This window comes from Dermacentor andersoni, chromosome 9 (genome assembly GCF_023375885.2).
Source record: "Dermacentor andersoni chromosome 9, qqDerAnde1_hic_scaffold, whole genome shotgun sequence".
Taxonomy (NCBI): Eukaryota; Metazoa; Arthropoda; class Arachnida; order Ixodida; family Ixodidae; genus Dermacentor; species Dermacentor andersoni.
Window position 1 is genome coordinate 125,856,572 of NC_092822.1, and position 23,066 is coordinate 125,879,637.

Consider the following 23,066-nt stretch of genomic DNA (forward strand, 5'->3'; position numbering starts at 1 on the left):
CAACTTGTGACGCTAAGTTCAGCACTACCGCATCCTGTGACTTCCGCAACACCAGTCAGAACTTTGCCCTGGTGAAGTATGTTCTTTGGACTTCTCATTGGACCATTCTCAGAAGATGCCAAAAAGGCGGAACTGCAAAGTGTGTTACGAGGACCTCAAAGCTGAACTAAAAACAGACGTTTTGTTGGAAAGGTGTGGAATGCACTTATGCTGCACAAAATCCAGGAACTGCTTCACCACAAGGCATGAGCAATGAACTGGTCTTAGTTTCTTTTCTGTATCCAAAGAACGGCAGTGTAATGAGCATTTATTTTGGCAGATACTATTCCTCGGTTATTTATCTTTGAAATGTATATTCTGAATTTCTTAGAATGACAGAAAGCTGAGCCAGTTGGTAAGGATTTCTTTTTCTTTTGATGTTTTTGTAAATATCATGCTTTCTTATGTTGTTTTTATCAACTGGCAGCAAAACTGGCGCTTTCTAGAATGTTTATGTTTTACCTAATAAATTTTTTTGTTTGGCAACGTATGTTTTTGGAAATAGCATTTCATTATGCACGATAAGCTACGCTGCAATGTGAGCTGGATTATTATTTGTAGTGGTAAATAATTTTTTCCCGAGACCTATAAAAAACAACAATTTTCTCATGATAACAAAAGAGTTCAGTGCAATTATATCCTTTTCTTTCTTTCATGTTGTACAGAATCGTGAATATTATTTATTATTTATTTATCGAACACTGCGGACACGTGGTCCAAGCAAGGAGGGCGACATATGATACATACAAAGAAAATCAGATTGACAAAACAAACAGAACCATGAAAAACAAGATCAGGAAGTGGATTCAATTTACACAATTCCATTTGGTTACAGTTCGAGGAAAAAAAGAAAACTTATATGTGTTTGTTCTTGCAAAGTAAGGAGTTAATGCATCATGTCTGCGGTGGCGTGTAGTTCTGGTCGATAGCTGCGATAAATGTTCAGATGGGTCAAGGGATAAATCGTTAGTGTGAAGTAGTTTAAGGAATTCAAGTCTGTTTTTTTCTTCTAGGTTCGAGTGGTTCAAGATTGTTAATTTCGTAAGTTCGGTCGGGGAATCACATCTGGAAAATTTGTTAAATATAAATCTGACCGCTTTTCTCTGAGTTCTCTCAAGACAACTGATATTAGTTTTTATGTATGGATCCCAAACTATGCAAGAATATTCAAGCTTAGGTCTAATTAGGCAGATGTAGCATAGCATTTTAATGTTAGATGGGGCTTTCTTAAGTTTGTGTCTCAACAGGCATAGTTTTCTGGAGGCTGAAGTGCAAGTGTTAGTTATGTGATCATTCCATGATAGTGTATTGTTATAGCATACCAACAAGTCCAACTCTCCATCCTAATGTTGTATTGTTAAGGGTCACTCCTAGCTATTTATAGCTAGTGACTTCATGAAGAGGTGATGGACTTATATGTATAAAGCAGGGGTGATTTCTTATGTGTCATTCACAGTAGTACGCGTTTTTCTGTGTTTAGTGTCATTCCCCAGCAAATAATAATATTCTGCACCATGCAAGAATATTATTTAAACTACAACATAAACTAGTTTGATCATGGAGAGAAACACTATGTTTAAAGAGCACACAATGATCGGCAAATAATCGAATCTGTACACCACCTTCAACCGTGTTAACAATATTATTATTAGATAGAACAAAAAGAACATATGCAAGGTGATCACCATTGCAATTCACACAGTGAGCTGCAGTTTCACAGTTGTCAGCAATTTCTTCTTTGGAAGCACACCTGGTGCAAGTTGACTGTCATTTGCATGTATGGGAGCTGTGGCCACACCTTTGGCACTTCAAGCACCTGCGGGGGTTAGGAATGTATGGGCGGACTGTAGTTTGCTGTAACCAGCTACAATCGTCTCGGGTAGTTCACTGAATGCAAATGTAAGATTTATGTGCTTCGTTGATTTCTCTTTGTTGTACCATCTTATTTTTATTATTTAAACTTTAATTACGTACATGTTGATCTTTCCACCCTTCAAGAAGCTGCGTGTCTGTGAGCTTTAGCAAGTTGCTGTCAGAAATGACACCACGAATGGTGTTCATTGATCGGTGCGGGGTTACTGTAACAGAAATGCTTCCGAAAGACATTAGGGTGGGTAGTTTTTCATACTGTGTAAGATCTTAGAGTTCAAGCAGCAGATCGCCACTGGCCATTTTGGACACCTTGTATCCTTCTCCTAATTTCTCTGTCGAGCTCTTTGCAACCAAAAATGGTAAGATTGTTCTTGCTATCCAGTGTTCTTGCTATTGTTCACTATCCCACATGATATGTGGGATAGTGCTCGTGCGTCTTTGAAAAGAATTTCATTGCTGCTTCGGTTCGTAACCTTTCCAGGTTCCAATCAGGTGTTGGTTTAGATGCACTGAACATACTATATGGGTGCCAAGAAAACATGCACTCGCCAAGAATAAAAGAAAATAAAGAACAGACGTTTCGGGCCCCGTATGGGTCCCTTGATCACAATGAAGACATATGCATGGGCGCTCATATGCTTAAGCATACTATAAGCATAAGTTTAAACATATAAGCATATGTTTCTTCACCAGACGAATTTTTGTCGTACCCTTGACTATGAATATACTATATGCATTACCCGCCGTGGTTGCTCAGTGGCTATGGTATTGGGCTGCTGAGCACGATGTTGCGAGATCAAATCCCGGCCACGGCGGCTGCATTTCGATGGGGGCGAAATGTGAAAACACCCGTGTACTTAGATTTAAATGCACATTAAAGAATCCCAGGTGGTCGAAATTTCCGGAGTTCTCCACTACGGCGTGCCTCCTAATCAGAAAGTGGTTTTGGCATGTAAAATCTCATAATTTAATTTTTTTACTATACACATTGTTTTTGACAGCGATGCCTGAAGCCCACCAAGGGCTCAACAAGAGGACATGGCAGGAATTGTACGTAGACAAGTACTGCCAACACTAGCAGTACATGGTCGCTATAACCAACTATGGTTAACCAAGACTGGCCATCCACGCAAGGTTAGCCCTAGCTGCCAGGAGATTGGGAAATAACAGGAGACAGGACAGATTCGAAAGAAGAGATGAAAGTGAAAGAGCGAAGAAGTAGATAGGAAAAGGCAACTGCCGATTTCCCCAAGGTGGGTCAATCCAGAGGTGTTGTCTACATGAGGCCGAGGCCAAAAAAGTTATGTTGCTTCCACCTTAAAGGTCGAAACACCGGGCATCAGCTAACCCCCAGGATCCACTTTTCCCCGGACATAGCTCAGCTATGCATGGGAGGGAGTTAAAACTCGCCTCTTAGCTCGAGTCCATGGTGATGCAACACACTAAATGCCTGCTGAAGTAGACGCCCCTGTGGGGAAACTACAAGTTCTCTGGCGCCATTTGCTGCTATGATGAACCACATGATTTGATGCTGGTTAATGTGATATGAGGTTTCTTCAAGAAATCAAATCCAGTATTTGACGCTTGTTATTAATGTTAGACAATAGACTTTCTTCTTTATCAAATCCAGTATTTGATGTTATTATTTATGTGATAAGATATAATCTTTTGTTTTGCTCGAGCACTGATACTTGCTTTGGATATGCATGTGCTACCAGTACATTTCCTATTTCAAATTGTGCAATGTGTAAGCCTACCCATAATGTGTTGTTGGTGCTGAGGGTCCCGTTATGAAATAAATATATATATATATATATATATATATATATATATATATATCAGTTGTCCTTCACAAGCCTTTCACACTTTTTTATACCAATCCCCGCACTTGTGTGATACTATCACATAGTCATATATGTGGCGCCTGCAGCTCTTGAATATGTTGGAACAAACGCACTGGGGTGTCACCATTATAACAAAATTTTTTCATATATTTCTACATACTCAAGATGCAGCAAAGCCCAGCTGCTTCTTTCTTCACAACGAATCATTTCTGTTCCATCTGCACTTGCAGCGTGGCGACAGACTAGCGGGTGACCAGGCTGGCTCGGTGCCCTTTTCGCTAGACAGCGCCACGTGCCTCGGAAGTTCTGTGCACTTCCGCTGCATGGCGTCTTTACAGGTCGTGTGTACGTGAGCGTTCACATGACAATGCGGAAATTTCACTCACGCCCTAGCGTGATTTAGGCATACAGCTTCCATAATTGCAATATTTCGAATTTTTGCAAACCCATTTTTGGTGTGGGTTTACACTGAAACAACAGAATGCTGAGCGAATAGGTTTTGAGGCGTACAAAACAAATGTTTGATTTTCATGTTTTTGGCTGCTACTTACGTAGCGGTGGAAGGACGGCCAGAATGTATGCTCACCCTTGGATGTCAAATGCTCTGGCCAGGAGGCTCTGCAGTACCTCAAAAGATGTGATCTGCGGGTCTAGGCTGAACTTGCGCTGCTCGGTGGAGCCTTCACCTCGCCCACATTTCTGAAATGGACACCAATCAGGAGGCACACTTTGTTAGGTAATTCAATGTGCAGCTTTGTTGTGACACACGTACGCAAGCTTGTAATTGGTGCACATCACAATTGCTGGTGCTCAAACACGATGACAATAGCATACATCTCTTTGTAAGTCCTCTGTATAAGAATTTATGGTCTCAAAGAATGGTAACACCAGATACCAGTGGTTAAGCACAACTGTGTCTTACCGGAGTTGCCCTCAGTCGTAGATGGAAAGTTTTCATTTTGCCAACTCTCTATATTGACTTCCATTTTGCCAATGTGCCAGGTCAGCCAGCACTTAGTTGTGGATTTGTCAACGAGACACACATGCAAAAATATGTTTTCTGACGCTTCGACAAGGCTCCAGCCTTCAAGATGAACTACATTTATTTTTATTTATTTATTTATTTTTATTTACAGATACCTTACATGCCTTCAAGAAGGCACATTGTATAAGGGGGCAAGTATGTTAACATATTCGTAAGAAATTAGGAAGCAAAATAAAGCATCCATGCAATAAAAGGAATATTCACACAACACAGCAGTATGGAACATTATTATGACATCAGCAAATGCAATAACTAAAATAAATATCAAGCGCAATAACATTAAAAACAGTAAACACATAAAAAAAGATAATGATCCCTGAAATTCTTTTATTAGCTTGTAAAGAAAATGAAGGAATGAAAAGACAAGAAGAAAAGGTGTATTAGATGGTTGAAACGGCATACCGATCGATTAAAAGGTTGTGAGATGCACTGTGTTTCGATTGGCTAGCGATGTTGTCTGGTTGAGCGTTCATAAACGGACCACACGGGGCAAAGCTGAACAATAAAAAGCATGTATTGCCATAAATTTGGGTGTAGATGAACTGATTGTGCTGTCTTTGTGATGTTGAGGATGCTTTTATTTTTTTCAGGTTTGATAAGGATAGGACAACTGTGTGAAGGAATCTATGAAATAATAATAGAAGGGAAATGCCACGGTGAGTAGTTTTGGGTTGCAATGAAAGGTTGAGATTTATTTGGGTTACACTTGACTGATGACTACTCTTTTTTTATGAAATGGCTTGCTCTATTTTGGATGCTCTCCAGGAGTTTGATGAGGTATATTTGATGAGGAGACCATATAGAAGAGGTGTACTCAATTTTCGGCCGTACAACAGCTAAGTAAGCTAGTTTTCATAGTGGGGAAGGCACAGTTCTTAAGTTGCGGCGCAGGAATCCTAATAATGTGGAGGTGTTCACCGAAATGTAGCAGATGCAGTTAGTCCACAAAAGATTATGCGTAATAACTCCTACGTACTTATATTCTATGACCATGGTCAGCTATATTAGAATCAAAATGATCAGAAAAGTGAGTTAACAATTTTTCGAGAAAATGAAACTACTTCACATTTCTATACGCTTAGGGACGTGAGCAACATAGCACACAAATCACTGATGCTTAGTACCATGTGGTCAGCGGAAAGGTTAATTGAATGGTAATGTGGAAAGTTGGGCGAGTTGGTGGTTAATCATCATACCGCGTTGATGAAGCAGCGCACTGACTAGGACAAAGCGGAGTGACACAGGAATACACGACACTTGCCGCACTCGCGACTACTTTATTTTAGAACAGACACTTCATATTTATATACCTTCACACCTTCAGACGTCAAAGGTAAGCAAGGCAAGATTAAAAAGCACTTTCAACTTCACTTGCCCGCGCACACTGGAGCGTCAGAGATAGGGAACATATCATGGTGTGCAATCCTATCCTATTTGTCGCCCCCCCTAACAATTTTTTTGTTGCACAATTTTTTCTCGTGTCCTTCCAAAAAGGCAACCTCACGATGGCTCCGAAGGACAGATGGTTGACTGATACAACCCTCTTCTCTCTTGTAAATGTGAAAAGCTATTTCCCTGGTCAGCTGATCCTTATGGTGCGATTGAAATGTAGTGTCATTGTAAAGCGATCAACACTAACATTATGAGCAATGCCCTTTAATGTGGAAATGAATCCTTCCCCTCCAGTGGCCTTTTGTGTTCCAAGTCTTGTGTTACACACCGACCCATTTGGCCAATGTACTTTTCCACAAGACATGAGCAAACAATATAAAACAGACGACCTGCACTTGACAAATTCTTTTGTATTCTTTACTGTGCTCCTATTCGAATCTAGGCCTATAGATTTTTTCAAATAATTATATACCAAACTCTAGGGTCAGCTTAGATTAGAGGATTTTTAAAAACACGCTAGTTTATAATTGAAAATGATATACATGGTGCATAGTTAGCACCATAGGCGCGGACTACAGGTGGGCAATGGGGCCCGAGCCACCTCCGGACATACCGAGGGGGACTGAGCCCCCTCAGATAATGCCGAAGCAACCCCCCCCCCCCCCCCCTATACACACAGTGCCATTACCAGAGCTTTCTCACCCACATCATTTGAGGTTTCTTTTGACTTTCCTCGACCTTTTCACTTGAAATTGTTCTGGGGCTAATAGCTTACTGCATCATTGTTGGCACGAACGTGCACGGCTTTTAATTAATACTTTCGCTTTGTTTCTGCATATCCTGACAATAGGAGGACATGCGCATTAGAAGCACTAGCGGTGGCTGCCTCGTCCGTATTTTCTCACTTCAACATTGTTTTAAGCTTCCACTGTAAACACCATGCACATACACAATATATTTAAATGCACACACAGGACAAACTTTATTATACATTGGAAGAAGATGGAGGTAGCCAATTAAAAATTATTTCTAAAGGTATAGATAGCCTACACCTAAAGAATGAATATTTTGCTGTATGCTCACCACGCTTCAAATTGCTTTGCGTGCTTCTTTGACCAAAAAAAAAACCTATAGACCTAGTTACCTCGTCGGCAGTTTTTTAGGAATGACATGTGAAATGCATGTGAATGCTTGTGTTTAGGCATTGCTTCTTTTTCCAGTAATCAATCCTAATGACTCATGAAACGAAACATTTCTAATAATTTACAACATTTATTAGGGATGGAAGCATCATCACTTGCATGCAAAGGTCATCAATATATACAGGGTCTGCCAATTAACTATAAAGCACTAAGATTTTTAAAAAGAGCAATGTGTTACTCGAAGAAAACCTAGTGCATATTGTTTACAGTACTGTGGAGTAGCTGCCAGTAAATTTTTCGTTACTGAGATTTAATTAGGTAATTGTAATTAATGATTTAACTTGAGACATATATCCTAATTATCAAAGTGTCAATGAGGCATTTGAAGGCAAAGCCAAGGGACATCTACTTGCGGTATTTTCAGCAACATACTAATTGCATACAAATTTTTTCCCAACTAATAAATAAAGCCCGCGAAATATGGACAATACCATGTGACTGCGGTCCCACCCGGACCATAAAGCAACGCCGTCGAACAGGCTCCTTGCGACTTAGCCAGAACGAAACAAAGCAAATAAAGAAAAACATTGTGATCAAGCTAGTTCATTATCTGACGCACCCCGGCCGAAGTAACACGTCGCGTTTGGTGTTAGTTGGAAACAAGCTGTGATAGCTGTTCTCTATGTGCAGATAAAGTGAACGGATGTCTTTTTTTTTTTTGCCACAATACCTAACAAATAGAGAAAAATTCAACAAGAGGGGACACTCGGTGAAAACTGGCAACAGAAAATACGTCATGCTAGTATTAACGCCAACCGTTTGCTGTTGCGAGCATCATAAAATATGAAGTTAACACACATTGTTTCATTTTTTTGTTGTTTTCCAGCAAAACTAAAAATATCTGTGTATAAATTAAATTATACTTTCCGGCTTACTTTTCTTTCGTTGCCTAGCGACAGGCGAATGATGCGCCATATGCATGCGTCATTTGTCACAACCGCCACCGAACCAAACGAGTCCGGCTGCGCATCTCAGCGTTGGCCTGTTCGGCGACCCGTCTGCGTGTTTTTCTATTTTTGGATTTAGCCTGGTTTGTTGGGCTCCCGGCGAATTCTTGCGTTCCTTCTGCACTTCGACACGGCACCACTGAACTATTGGACTACGGCAAGCTGAGAACTTTTGTTCGACAGATTGCGACGCATTTCAAGGCATTAGGCTTACAGCATGGCACCTAGGCTAGAATTGTGATGCAATTAACGAAAAACAGCTCCGCCATCATGGCACAGTTAAGTTTAATTAATAACTTGTACTGAGAGATGTTTGTGATGCTTTCTATGAACACAACATTACTTTAACTTATTTCGGTAGTTTTTGGGAACGATGGTCACACAGGGCGCTGTGAAGCAGTTTCGGGTGCACTGAATCTTACTGGGACAAGTTTTGGCACTTTCTTTAGCCCCCAACATTATTGTAACTAACTTCATTACATTTTGGGGTACTTTTCAAGCGCAGTGGCGCCACGCCTGGCATTGTGACGTGGTTAGTGAAAAGCAGCTCGGCCCTAGTACGCAGTTAAGTCTCGCGCTTTAATGCACTGGCAAGACAATTTTGTGGCGCTTTCTCTGATGCCCAACATTGTTGAAAATTAATTTCGGTACTTTTTGAGTTACCTATGAGGCACGCTCACCGCGCCTGGCCTTGTGATGCAGTTTGCGAAAAGCAGCTCAGCTGTGTGGCGCAGTTTTTTAGCGTGTACCGATTCTTACTAGAACAAGTTCGTGACGCTTTCTCTGACCCCCAACGTGATTGCTATTAATTTTGTTGCATTTTTTTATAATTTTGAGGCACACTCGCCGCGCCTGTCGTGACGCAGTGAAAGGCGATTCAGCCATGGTGATAGTTAGTTTGGCCTGTACTGAATCTTACTGCGAGAAGTTTGACAATTTTTATGGCCCCGGAACAACTTAAACCTTCTTAGTAAGGTTCGTTACAGCGCAACACAAGACAAGGACAAAAGAAGATATTCACACTTGGTACTCACACTTGTCGAAAACACAACGAGCAATTGGCAAGAGTGATAACACAGGAGTGTGTCACTTGCGCCGGCAGAACGCACAAAAGATAATGCCAAGGAGCTCAAACACTAGGAACTTGTAACTCAAAATGTTTTCTGCACGACTGAAGACAGGCTTTGCACCCACACATTTGTCCAGAGTGCAAGTAGAAGGAATTCTGCGAGCGTCCAGCATGGTCTGGTTGAGGGCCTGTGTTGTGGTCACCTCTGCGTATTCATAGCATACTATCAAACGATTGTAGCCAAGTTCTTTTGGAAACTCACAGTAGCCCATGCATTCATGCTCTTAAAGTGCAGGAAATAAGTCCTGGGCAGAGGGCAATGCTTCGACATAGGATGTTTTCGTGGTATGTATGGTATTGTTTGGGAAGAGGCAGGTATTTTTATGCCATGTATGTAAAAGCGAACTGCTTTTGTTTGTAATGCCGCCCAGTGACCACTTTCGCACATTTCGCTTCTACACGCATTAGTCATATGTGTTAGTACCAAAATGACACATGCTTGTAATTTACTTTCTTAAGCTCACATCATCCAGTGGAGTTTCCTACGGGAACTACTGCTGCTTACCTGGTGCCAAAACGTTGGATGAATGCACAAAAAGCCCGCAATAAATATTTATATAGAATAAAATAAATATTTCTGCACTTCACAAGGTGTCTTGCATCTATATGAAATTGCACGTGGCACATATTCGATGGAGGCTTGTAAAGATCGTTCGCAATCATTTTTACTTAATAATAAGGTGATTCTGTATAAAAAGCGCGCGCAGTTGAGCTGTAGAAGCAAAAAGAAAAAAGAATGCATCGATCAGCGCAGCCAGCGTAATGCATTTTAACGCTGGTGTTCAAAACTCGTGCACCTAAAACCGAAGCGCTGCAGTCAATTCGGCCGCTTGGGCAGTCAATTCGGCCACTGGGCTTAATGGGAGTGTCCGCTCCCATGTCCGCCAATTCGCCTGTCACTAGGCAACAGAAGTAAGCCGCAAAGCTTAATTTAATTTGTACGGAGATATCTTTACTTTTGTCAGGAAAGAATTAAAAAACGAACCAATTTCTGTTACCCTCTTTTCACATTCTCTCTTTTTTTTTTCATTGCTTGTGGCAGCAGACGGTCGGCGTTAATACTAGCATGACGTATTTCCTGTTACCAGTTTTCACCAATTGTCCCCTCTCTATAAATTTCTTTCTCTATGCATCGACTATCATAAGAAATTATGAAAACCTGAGACAAACCGGCAGCTTCAAGAAGCAGCGGCAGAGGACTCCATTTTTCAGTCCTAGCCTACGTATGGATGTTCTAGCATTTATGGACTCAAACTCTTATGCTAGCATGCGGGACACGGCCACCCAGGCACCAAATTCAACTCATCAATTTGGAGGATTATAAACGACGGCATTTCACCCGTACCACATTAACCAGCACCAATGCTTGGAAGACAGGGACCTGCAGAATCATCTAGATTTCTCGAATTGGGTCTCACAAAAGCCAATGCATTACCGGAGTTTTTGGCATTATCGTGCGCACAGATGAAGCCAATTTTCACAGAAATGCCTAGGTAAATTTGCATAACGCACTGCATTGGAGGGACTTCTCCACACTGGGTAAAGCGCAATTGGCACCAGTACCAGTGGTCGCTCAATGTGTGGTTCGGAATTCACGCCGAACCTATAATTGGTCCAATCTTCTTCGATCACACACTGAAACTGGACAGCATTACATGAACGAAATCCTTGAAGGAGTGGTGGATGAGTTTCTCAGCGAAGTCCTGCTGTCACGTCTTCCAATTCTGTGGTATCAGCAAGATGGAGCAGAAGCATGTACCCAGGGGGGGGGGGCCCCGAGATTAGGTCATCATTTCCTCGAGTCACGACTCGCAGCAACGCTAGCAGATCCTAGGAAGCATATACCCGCGATATGGGTTGGATAAGGTGGAAAATAAAATAATGCCAAACAGCGTCCATCATCAGACCCTATAATAACCGATAAAACCATAAATAATATGATTGTCGCCCATTACCTCGTCTAGCTTTTCCCTAATTGTAGAGCACTTTTCATGCAAAATTGGCAACTGGAAGGAAGTGTTGCAAAGTGTTGAGAAATTAAGCGATCTACTAAGGGAGAGAGCCAGGCAACAGCCAAACATGAAGGAAAAGCGAAAATTAACAAAGTTAACTGTTGTTCGTGAAAATATTTATGGGTCAACATCTCTTTATTGAAAAAGGAATAGAGAAAAGGCCGCCGGAAGTGGAGAATGATTCTGTGTTTTGAATCCCATTTCTACAGTTATCAGTGGAGCCGCCTGACGTAGCCTTTTCTCTGCTGTGCTAATGTGAGTGTTTTTCTAACCTTCTGCGGTGGGCGCAGTACGTCTACAACTGCAGCTCTACGTGGTTGTACGGGACTGGTGACCACGCATCGTTACACAACTTCCCAAATAGCAACACGGGTCGGTTTTGGCACTTAAATTGGTAGAGCAGTAAACGAGGGATCCAAAAGAACTGTGATTGTTCCGCAAACGTATGTATTTCACTCTATATTTCTTCCAGGGCTAATTCAAAAAACGCTACTAGAAATCTATTTGTTACTTTCGCTTGTTTACTCGTTCTTGGTAGCGTTCCTCCTGTGCTTCTGTCATGCACGAGTCCTTTTGATGTGCTTCCTTCTTTGCCAAGTAAAGGAGCGGTGTACCTCACAGGCGTACCTGGGAGGTTCACCTAATTTCAATTCTCTTTTGCAGATTTACGTGTCTTTATGGTGAATGGTGGGCATTATTCACATCTGTACTAGTAAAGCTACCTCCTCCCCCTCATTTGCATAGGAAGAGCTACCTTGGGTTAGGCCCCCTCCCGAAAAAAAAATCCTGAGTACGTGCCTGGAGCACCAGCACACAGCAGCAGCTGAGCACGACACTACTTGATGCGACCTTTCATGTGCAATAGATTCGAAGGCACAAGCCTGTAAATTGGCTGGCTAGGTCACCTGACCTCTCTCCACTCGACTGCTTACTTTGGGGTTATGTGAAAGATCGTGCTTATGTGATCGAGACGGACTTCAGATTAGTTCTATGGCAAAGATAACGGATGTCTGCTATAGAATGCTGGTGTCGGTCATCAAGAAAGCCATAAAGACGTGATAAAGTGGCCTCAGTATTGCATAGCTGAAAGGGGAGACCTATTCGAACACGTCCTCTAGCCTGGTGTTCAATGCAGCTTACGAATTCGTAGATCATAAGGGCACACTGAAATCTGATATTTTTTTTAATTTTTATTTTCTTTTACGGACATTCTGATTGCCAATTGGCTCATTTAAAAGTGGTATACTTACTTTCTTGAATGCGTCGGTCTTGCCTTTTCTCTACACATTGCTCGCTTCCTGGTCTGTTTATTTCGCTTTCTTTTTACACGAGCCTGTTTTTGCTGCACGTATACACTTTCATGAAAAATAAAACATGCACTTTAATTTGGCTTTGGTCCGAAGCAAGTTTCTCGCATAAAATATAGCTTCGCATGCACTCTTTCGATGCAGTGCGAGCAAAGCCGGGAATTGGAAACACTACGCCTATTTCACCGCTTTTCGCATTTCGTTCGTGGTCAGAGCAGCGTTTCGGCTGCGTTATCAAGGGGCTTTTGTTATCAATGTGATCAGTCGACCTTGAGGGACACATAATACGTGTGACATAGAAATTAGAGGAAGGAAGAACTGCAATGCCGCGAAGCTTGCTGTTGGTGCTCCTTCTGTACCATTATCAAGGTGATGCGCTGTCTTTATAATTTGCTTTGCTGTTTTTGCTCACTGTTTTTACTCACCCTTAAGTAGAAGTACTTTTGTCTTGTATAAGTTGTGAATGAGCATGGATTTGATTTTTTTTCCCCTTGTACTATGCCAAATCATGCACCTGTACCTCATGATGGTTATTTCTTCACTTTTAACCACGCCGGCCTCGGCTAAGCTGGCAGTATTGCATGAATAAATTAATTCTATGCTCAACCTATTCCAGGCTTCCTGTTCACTTAGTGTTCTATAGAAACAGCTTTCTAGTGTTTAATTATTGCTTGTGCTCAACAAAATTTTGTTTTCTCTGAACAAAGTTGCAACTGTTTTATTTTCATTTGACTTTGAGGCAGTCAGCAAGCAAGGTAGAAGAATCGCATCTCCACTCCACAGGCATGCTTTTGATGCAGCTCAGAAAATTTCTTAGTGAACAAATACCACACTACGCAGCTAAAACATCTCATCACAACCATAACAAATATGGCTCTAATGTGGCACAAGCATGTGGCGACAGAAAATCATTTAAACAAAAATATGCACATCCCACACACTGTGAGAATTTATGTAAGCGAAGCTATCTGTGCTGGTTGCTTTGATTGACGATATTTTGCGGTGATGTTGACGACGAAAGCTTAATTTCTTCAACACTTAGTCTAACACGAGAGTAGTGAATTGATGTCAAACATTACCTTGCATGCACTACTGCTGTTTGTCTGCGTAGTACACAAAACACAAAGGGAGAGGTGTTAGCTTGAAGTGTAGTTGTGTGCCATATTCAATAACCTCTAAGACGGTTGAGCGTTGTCATTGCCTCACATGGCACGTCGCACTGTGGCAGAAGTATTAAACTTGAATTGGATTATGGGGCTGTACATGCCAAAACCACAATCGGATTATGAGGCACGTCGTAGTGGCAGACTGCGGATTAATTTTGAAACCATGATGTTCTTTAACATGTCCCAAATCTAAGTGCATGTGCGTTCTCTATTTCACCTCCGTCGAAATGCAGCTGTCGCGGTTGCGATCAAATCCACAACCTCTAGCAGTGCCATAGCCGCAAATGTACCGCGGTGGGCACAGAAGTGTTGATTTGACGGTCGCCCGCTTCGGTAGCGTCACCTGGACCCTGCGGTGCGCTTTAATTAATGCGGCTCTGCTTCTGCATGCCCCACGTAAGTTGCCTGCTTGACATATTTGCATGGCGTTTATTTTTTCAGAAATATCAGCAACGTACTGTGCTGTACCTTGAACTTAACCTTATCCAGTTTCCTCGCAACAATTGTCATATAGTAGTAGGGCTTCCTTGCCGTCTCACGTCAGCTCCCCCCCCCCCCCCCCCCGCTTCCTTGTAAGGGAACTGGCTCTTCTCCCTCCTCTCTACAGTTCTATCTACGTCCCCTCTGGCCTCACACATTAGTAGAAAAGGAAGCACTGCAGTTTTTGCAATGCTTCTGGAGGGAGTCATGGATAATTACAGCTGTCAAGCAACTAATGTGGCGATGGCCATGGAGCTGCGGAGGGCATTGTGCACATTCGATGCGGTGAGGTGAAAACGAGTTTCTCCCGTCGCCTTTCCTCTCTGACTCACGCCTGTCATCTATATACACGTTCTGAACCACCCCTCGACGCAGTGTGCGCGGCAGCAGCAGCAGTGGGAAAGTCGAAGCAAGAGCGAAGAAAGCTTCGCGTTAAATGTATGGCACGCGGGCACGCTTCGCCAACATGCAGCCACTTGGCCGAGCGCCGCAGCCTAGCTTGGATGAATGGGATGGGTGTTGTGAGCGTCCCCTTTGGAATGGGGTGGTGGGGTTGCGCCACCAAGCTCTTGCTATTATACTGTCTAATGACCTACTTAGGTTAAACAAGAAAAAAAAAAAAAAACACGAATTCCCATAACTAATTTTTCTGAGCGCCTATTGTGAACTTTCTTTTTGTATGTCTCCATTTTTGTAGTTTCCCAACTTTTCTCCCACTAATCTTCCAATCGCATCTTACATGCTCTTACCACAGAACACCTATATAAACTTAGAAAAGGGAAACTGTACCTTCCACTGTGCAACAGAAATAACAGTAGCGGTGGCGTTGTGAACTAAAGTATACGACAGAGAGATGGCGCTGGCAAAATCAAAACTAATATCATCATCACTGCATCATGAGCAATATGGCCACTGTGGTAGCGGCTGCTGGGGCGCATCGTGCTGCTCGCTTGCTGGTTTTGGGCGTTTTGTTACTGCTTTCGGGGCAGTATTCATGTGTACGGTACTCTAACATGACTACAGATATCTTTATTACGTCGCCAGGTGACTGAGAGGCCTCAACTGGCAAAAAAAAAAAAAAAAAACACTTGAGACAAGTAAGCTTACATTGTTTATTGTCAACGGTGAATGAAGCAGTACATGCTCACAGTTTTCAAACAGGTCAGGTGAACTGAATGATGTCCATCACTAAGCTTACAACCTACAGAAACACAGATAGCCATCTATTTAATGGGACTGAAAGCTAAAATCGAGCCAAGCTTTCTCCTGTTTGGCATGCCAGTACAGCAGGGAGAGCGATACTTCAGACGATATTTATTCTGGGCTACCCACGTACTTGTAATTGCATACAGTGCTGCTTGACGTGTTTCATACTACACTGTAACACATAGTGTCTGCGTTCGACGATTTCAGGTAGATTAAAAAGAAAGAAACAAAACGTGCTCGGTGAAGATGTGCTGTCAACAAGATAAGCTCCAGCTGCAATGCCCCATTGTTGTGATAACACATTGGTGAGAGGCACGTAGTGAAGGGGGAAAGTAACGTTGTGTTAATTTTACAGCACATATTGTCTGCTCTTGATACTTATGCTGCACATTTAGTGTTCAGATGCAGCAGTAAAGGCTTTGACAAAAATGAAGTACTCGTAGGAAAGCAAGGAACGTTATGGACAACTGTGTTTACAAGGACTTCTGCAAATATTGTGTGAACAAGCAAGGAAACTAAATAAATATATAAGTATGCTCACGGATCCTTGGAAAATGCAATTTACAGTTTCATGTTGGAAAAAAAAATCTCGGTTTGTGTATTCAAACAAGGCAAAGAGGTTGCAACGCGATGAGCACTTCAATTGAGTAACATATGTGAGCAAGGGAAGGTCACAGCCTAGATCCAATGTTTCCACAAGCAAACATATTTGTGAGGGCCATGACGAAGACAAGTTTACAAGCTGAGGCGTCCCTTGCTCGTCCACTGTTGACTGGCTGAATGTTAAAGGAGTACTGACCCAAAAATTTTTGATCCCGTTTTTTCTGTTGCAATAAGTAGTAATCACGGTAGTAATCAGTAATCACGGCCCAAAACATCATTGGCTTCAGAGCGAGACAGGTAATCATTTGGAGTCTTGTTTGTAGCGACCAGTCGAAGTTTCAGTTTGAGAGAGCAACGAGATGGGCCAAAGAAGGAATGTAAACACAGCTGGACACGTAATCGCACAAAACTGTGACGTGCCACGCTCGCCGGCGCATGAGCTTCGTGTTGCTAGTTCGTCTGCTACGCCTGCCTGTGCTTTGCGATGTCCTAGCCATCACCGTCGTCCTTGTTTTCGTCGTCCAGCGGCGACTATTTCCTGCTTGCTGTAGTCGCCACCGAATTAGACGTGGCCAACCACATTTGACTGGATCCACTACAATGAAGCCACTCGGAAAGCGCAGCTGGCGACACCTATCAGTACGTGTACGCACTGGCACAAGTAGTACGAGCCATTCGTCACGGGCACTTTGGGGACAAAGCATATTCCAGAGCAGAACACAAGGCGAGTAAAAGTCTGCACACCATCAGGCTTGGGGGTATGTAGTCTTGACGGAAGATAGTAGGACTGCTGTGAGCTCGGCCGGTTTTCGTTATACCAGGCATGCTTGAAATGAAATGAGCTAATCCTGCTACTCTTCAATGGGGTCAATTCTAAGCTTCCAGTGGCGCGCACGAACTCGGACCACTTCTGCCGCTTATTGATGCTGATGGTATAGCCAACAAGCAACCAGGTGAGCTGGCGATCACTGGGAGGCGGTTGTAGGCCTAGCTCGCTGGCCATCGGATTTGAGGCCAATGGCCCCTGCGACCCGTCTGCAGCTGGTAATAAAGCATCTACAGTAAAACCTCATTAAACCGTTCCCACTTAAACAGTAGTTTCATTTTAAAAGTACTAAAGTGAAATCTCCGACTCAGCGGCCATTGAACATAATGCATTTTGTATCCGCATAAACCGTACCAGCTTATTGCCTACGTATCAGTTAACACGTAGTGTTTCCCCTTTTCATCGCGCAAACATGGCGATGTGTCGTCTCCATAGGGCGGCCCGGCAGAACAAGCCTCAGAAATCAGAACAGCCACCAAGCACCCTGTGCGTTTGTGCGTGAAGCCACATCAGCATCAACATCATTTCGCCGCCATGCCAGAGAGAGCGTTGTGGCGTCGCGCAAACAAGGACTCGCATCATGCCGAAGCTCAGATAAAAAAGGTGCCGGGTGCTCCGCATAGAAGAAAAATTAGCCATTTTTCATGCTATCGAACGTTACACGAAGAAGACGGTTCTGGAATGCGACAGGGATCTACTGTTGAGTATGGTGTGTGGCATTTTGAATGCAAAGAAGTTGCTTGGCAGCGCTGCTGCGACCACGAAGAGATGACGGCTACGAGGTTTGACTTTTCACCATTGTTGCCTCTGTTGTTGCCGAAGTGTCGACTAGCGACAGTGATGAGGACGGCACGGAAAGCGACAGCACGGGCAATTCAGGCCCAACAGTGGCAGAAACTGTGTGTTTTGTAAGCCTCATGAATGCGATCGTCGCGACAAGAACAGCATCCCGCAATGTAAAAGGCGCCCCGCGACATCTGCAGCGCTACCACCCACGTGCATGGAGAACATTGCATCAATTCGGAGCGAATGATGATTTCAAGATAATGCAGGTGGTGCAAAGCCAGACAATGTGGCTTGATCAAAAGGCTGATAGAAGAAGGCAGCCAGTTTGGTGCAGAACCAGATCACGCCGAACACGTGTCTCAAAAAAGTGATGAAAGGCTCATTTTTTACATTAGCGCGGCTATGTGATTAGGAAGTTTGTTCTGAAAACAAAGTGCGAACACTGTTGTGATATTCTATAACCAAGAAAGAATATGTTAGTTAGCTGAGCGCAGCTGATTACACACGTCTAGCTGCGGGACAAAAGAGGCTTGCTGTACCCATCTGGCCATCTCTGTAGATTTATCAGAGATTTTGAGAACCTTTTCACAAGGTGTTTCAGTACTCGGGAGCTTCATCACAAAAGCGTGATGCATGGACGTTATTGAACTCATAAGGTAAAAGCGGGCAGTTGCGGTCGGGTGCCCCATTCACGTGCACTCACTTGCTACCGAAATTATTGCTTTCTTTATAGCTACTCATCTCCATTTTTTTGCAAAGTCTTTGAAACGCGCGAACGCTAACCAAAGTGCATCTTCAAAACATCTGAAGTTAAGCTGCTGTACATGAGATTGGACTATTTGAATCTGTTTAAAACGTTCTCATCTATTGCACTTTTTATGGTGAAGCAACCTGAGCACCTCGGAAGAAAATTTTTTTATTGATGTACAGTGATCCCTGTAGAAAGACACAAAGCCGATGCATGACTGACCCCAGCATACTCCGAAACATGCACTCTGTACCTGTTTATAATGAATGAATGTTGTATTTTTGTCAGGCACAGAACATAGGAGATCTCTATATTTGTTGATTATATTATTTATATAGAGTAGGTTTGTATTCCTGAACAATTTTCTAAAGCGATTGAAATAACACTTCTACGTTTGTACATTCCTTGCCATATTTTTGATTCGGCAGTTAATTCCTACAGCAAAATGCTGGTATCTATGCCTTTAATTTAATTTTATCTGGATATCTGAAAAATATTTCCGTGGGACATCTTTTGCGTAAAACCTTCAGGAATAAAGTTCACCTGGCATTGCTTTTATTTCCAATGTCTGCATTTAATACAAGCTTCATCTAAGCATGGCGAAGTTCGTAGCTGCACGTTATCTCTGAAGCGAAATAAGCTAACATGACTACGGCGCTACGGCCATCTTTACTCTTTATCTCGTTTCCCTTAAGCTCTGTTTCAGTGCTTTTTGTATAATAGAGTACTTGTGGAAGCTAACAAATTGTCGAATGATGACATTTGGATATGGCTGTAAACCACTGGCAACCGTGACTGCAAAGCACGTAGTGGTGAGCAAAGCTGTAGCTGTACCTATGTACTGCAGTTGATTATGCAAGTAGTTTAGTTCTTTTTTTTCGTTACTCTTAATAATTGCATCTATCACCCTTTTGCCCAATTACCTATGCGAATAACTGTTTTTTGTTCTCTTCTTGTGCGTGCGACCATTTTGCGCCTTTCTACACATGTACAGCTCCCACATTACCGTTTCTGAACTCTAGCACCGGAACTAGGCCACGCTGATGCCATTCGACACATGATTTTTGCATTATCTTGCTGCTCCATCCCTGAGATAACGCTTCAAGATGGATAAGTTCCATGCCGTACAGCACCATTGAAGTTAAATACCCTCCAAGTGTCTTGTGTAGAAACTGAACGCAAGAAAACTACAGCGCGTAGCAGACACACGCCCCTGGCTTTGCGCTTGCTTCCCGAGCGTAGAAAGCCCCCGAGTCCGGCACAGCAGCGGCGTGACGCGGCAGTTCCCCGCAAACGCCTCACATGGGAGCCGGTGCTTTGGACACTATCCCAGTGTGCTCCCAGTATTCTAACATGGAGGGTTTTAGGTCACTGAACCACAACTACTCAAACTGTGCTCGTATTACAGACCGTCGTGTGCTATGGCCGTGTGAATCTCCGCATGGGTCCCATTCGTCGAGTTAATGCAGCTTCTCTTTTTGATGCTAGCACCAAGGCGCCCTTCAGTTATGGCCCTTTCAAGCGGGCAATACTTTAGGAAAGTGGCGGCGCACATGGTCATTTAGATTGTCATGGTAACGAAAACAGCAGTTGCGCAGCACCTCCTCTTCAAAGCAGCTTTTTCAAAATTATTGTAGCGACTTGTCCGGCTCGCTACCCACTTCCTCTACTTCCCCCCACCCCCATGTCGCATGTGCAGTTTTTCTTTCTGTTGTTGTTGCTGCTTTTGCCTGTGCCCGCGGCGCATTCTTCATGCATGCACGGTATGCCACGCAATAGCTTTTTTTTTTCATTCAAATACACACCGAATGGACGGCACGCCACGTGCGAGTACGCAAATAACGCCAATGCATCCTTTAAAGCATAAAGACGCATTGGAATTGTTTGTACCAGACTCCAGTGCTGTGAAGATAGAACCCCGTACGAAATGTAAAGAAAGAGTGGGAAGCTCTTCAGATAAGAACTCTGCTTCTAATGTTTAGAGTCGCTGGCATACACTACGGTGCTCTGTTGCTTGATGTTCCCTCGCCCGTAGCGATGTATTAAACCCATCTGGTCTACGTGCCATTCCCTCCTCGATGATCAACGAGGGGCAAGCTGTTGAAGCTGGCGACCGCTTGAAGTCATGAAGTTATTTAAACATAACGCGTTTGTAACTGAAGGACTAAGTTCATTTCGTTCCCTAGTAGATTTAAGGAAATATGAATATCTAAAGCAATTTGAGTTAAAGGTGTATTTTAGGTGTTCTGGAGTGCTTGTGGCGTGTTCACCTAGAACGACTCAAAGAACTTTGTACGGATGTGTCAACTGTTTTGTCACCATGAACAAATTAAAACAAAAACTTTAGTCGTGCTAGTTTTGACCTACTTTGCAGTGTTAATAAACCAGCTTTTTCAATAATTCAGTGGATGAATTCGTTAACTTGTATTTATTATAAATTAACCTTATTGCCTTCCTCTGCATCCTCTCCTGTGAGTTCTTTTGAGTACGTAAATCAAAGAATACTGGCGAACTACAACACTGGTCAATACTAGTAAACGTGTTCTTTTAAAAAATGATGGCCCCAAACACAAATGCCAACAACACCTGAGAGCAATGCAAATACTATGAGCACGCATTATGAACGAAAGATTTTTATGGCACCAGGCGACGAGGAAAATGTGGCGATACGCATTCCTCTCAGCTGCCATTGCATATGGCTGCTCATTAGCATAATTCGCGCGGCTCGTCGCACCACAAATAATGGCGGAAAATCTCAGCAATGGCAGCCCAGCACAACGTCACGCATCGTGTAAACGACGTTTACGAAACAGCTCTTCCTGTGACGCTCCTCACAGGAGATTCCTTCAGCCAATCGGCAAGCTGACATGGCGGCTATCTTAGATCGCCACCACATATTCATGAAATTGCGGATGCATTGCACTGGCTTCTGTACACTACCGCTCACTTTTTTTTGTTGAAGCGCTAACGTTGCAATATAGCTGCCAAGGACCAAAAAGAAAGTATTAGTCGATAAAATTTGCAGCTCCACGTCACGTTTCGTCATCTTCGTGAGAACGCAAAATTGCATTTCGCAAAAACTTCCGTTTCCCGGCACAAATTTCAAGGCACGTGAGCTCTCCACAGCCAATTAGAGAGTCAACACGGCGGATAAAGGTGGCCAAACAGCCACCGTGCCTGTCGAGAATAGCACCCCTGGTTTATTTTTCGGTGGAGAAATGCGTCGCTATGGCTATCTTTAGCTCTGATCTCTCCTCTTTACGATGATACCAAGATGGTGGTGCTGCGTCAATGGATAGCCGGGTGATCTGCAGTGCGACAGGGCCTTCCGAAGCCCAATTTTATTGCAATTTTTTATGATAGCACTCTATGAAAGTGTTGTTTTCTCGATTTCTACCACTTATTTTGTTATAACATTTCACTACGAGGTAGATAATGGTCCATGGATCATGAAAAAAATAAATCAGAATATCGAAAATTTTGACAATTTGACCACTTCAATTGCTGTCCCCCCTTAAGCCAGTTATGTCAAAGTGTAAGTCTGACATGAATTCTAGTAAGTAGTTGGATTTTGCAAGAAAATCCTTTTCGGAAACTGTGCTTTACGGATAAATAAAGTTATTACATTCAAGATTAGAGTATATGTGGGATGCGACAACGTGCTCTAATGTTTTGCAGCAAATGCAAGTTAGTGATATAGGGCAGTAATTTTTGCTAGAACTCTTGTAACTTTTTTTAAAAACAGGTAATACTTTCGCTACCCTCCTGTCTGTAGGAAGCATACCATTTGTAAGGGACTTGCTAGATAGATGCAGCAGAATATTGCTTGATACTATTATTGTGTTCTTTTAGTAATTTAGAATTAGTACCATCTATGCCAAATGATAAAGACCATTTAAGATTATAGGTGTCATTAAATTAAATCTGAAGTTTTACGTGCCAAAATGCAGCACGCCACAGTGGGAGACTCCAGGTTTATTTCGACCGCCATTTTATTGTCCACCCGAATCACACTTTACAACAACACCACTTCTGGGCTGGCTCCCCTAGTTCTTTTGATGTTTGCCACAGCAATTACAAAATACTTTGCGAGTTCATACAGAAATGAAAAAAAAAAAAAAAGGTTGGTCCCTCTGTCAGAGAAATTGACCATGACACGAAAGTGCAATTTATATTGTAAAAAGTGGTGGCAGCTTCCTTCTCACATTCGCAAACACAAGTCTATAAATGTGCAGTCTTTTATTTTATTATATCACAAGTATATCCGACTTGACAGTGTGTGCCACTTGACAGTGAGTCTGTAAGTGGCCCTACTACTTCATTATCACAGGGAACGTTTTTCTTTCACGAAAAATGCGATGCACACCAAATACCACACCGCCACGAAAGCGAAAGCACCCACACGGAGAAAATGCAAATGGACAGAGACTTGCCATGAATTTCCACTCCCGATTATGCACAC

The 23,066-nt window shown here is 42.8% G+C and overlaps 1 protein-coding gene across 3 annotated transcripts in view; it reads right to left on the reverse strand.

The window, feature by feature from the left end:
• LOC126529733 (TBC1 domain family member 25-like) overlaps window positions 1–23,066 on the reverse strand; it is a 170,594-nt gene that overhangs the window by 108,321 nt on the left and 39,207 nt on the right. For all 3 annotated transcript variants that reach the window (XM_050177234.2, XM_050177235.3, XM_055069953.2), the window contains exon 2: window positions 4,342–4,454. In XM_050177234.2, the coding sequence (XP_050033191.1) occupies window positions 4,342–4,454 (113 nt within the window). The remainder of the gene's footprint in view (window positions 1–4,341; window positions 4,455–23,066) is intronic.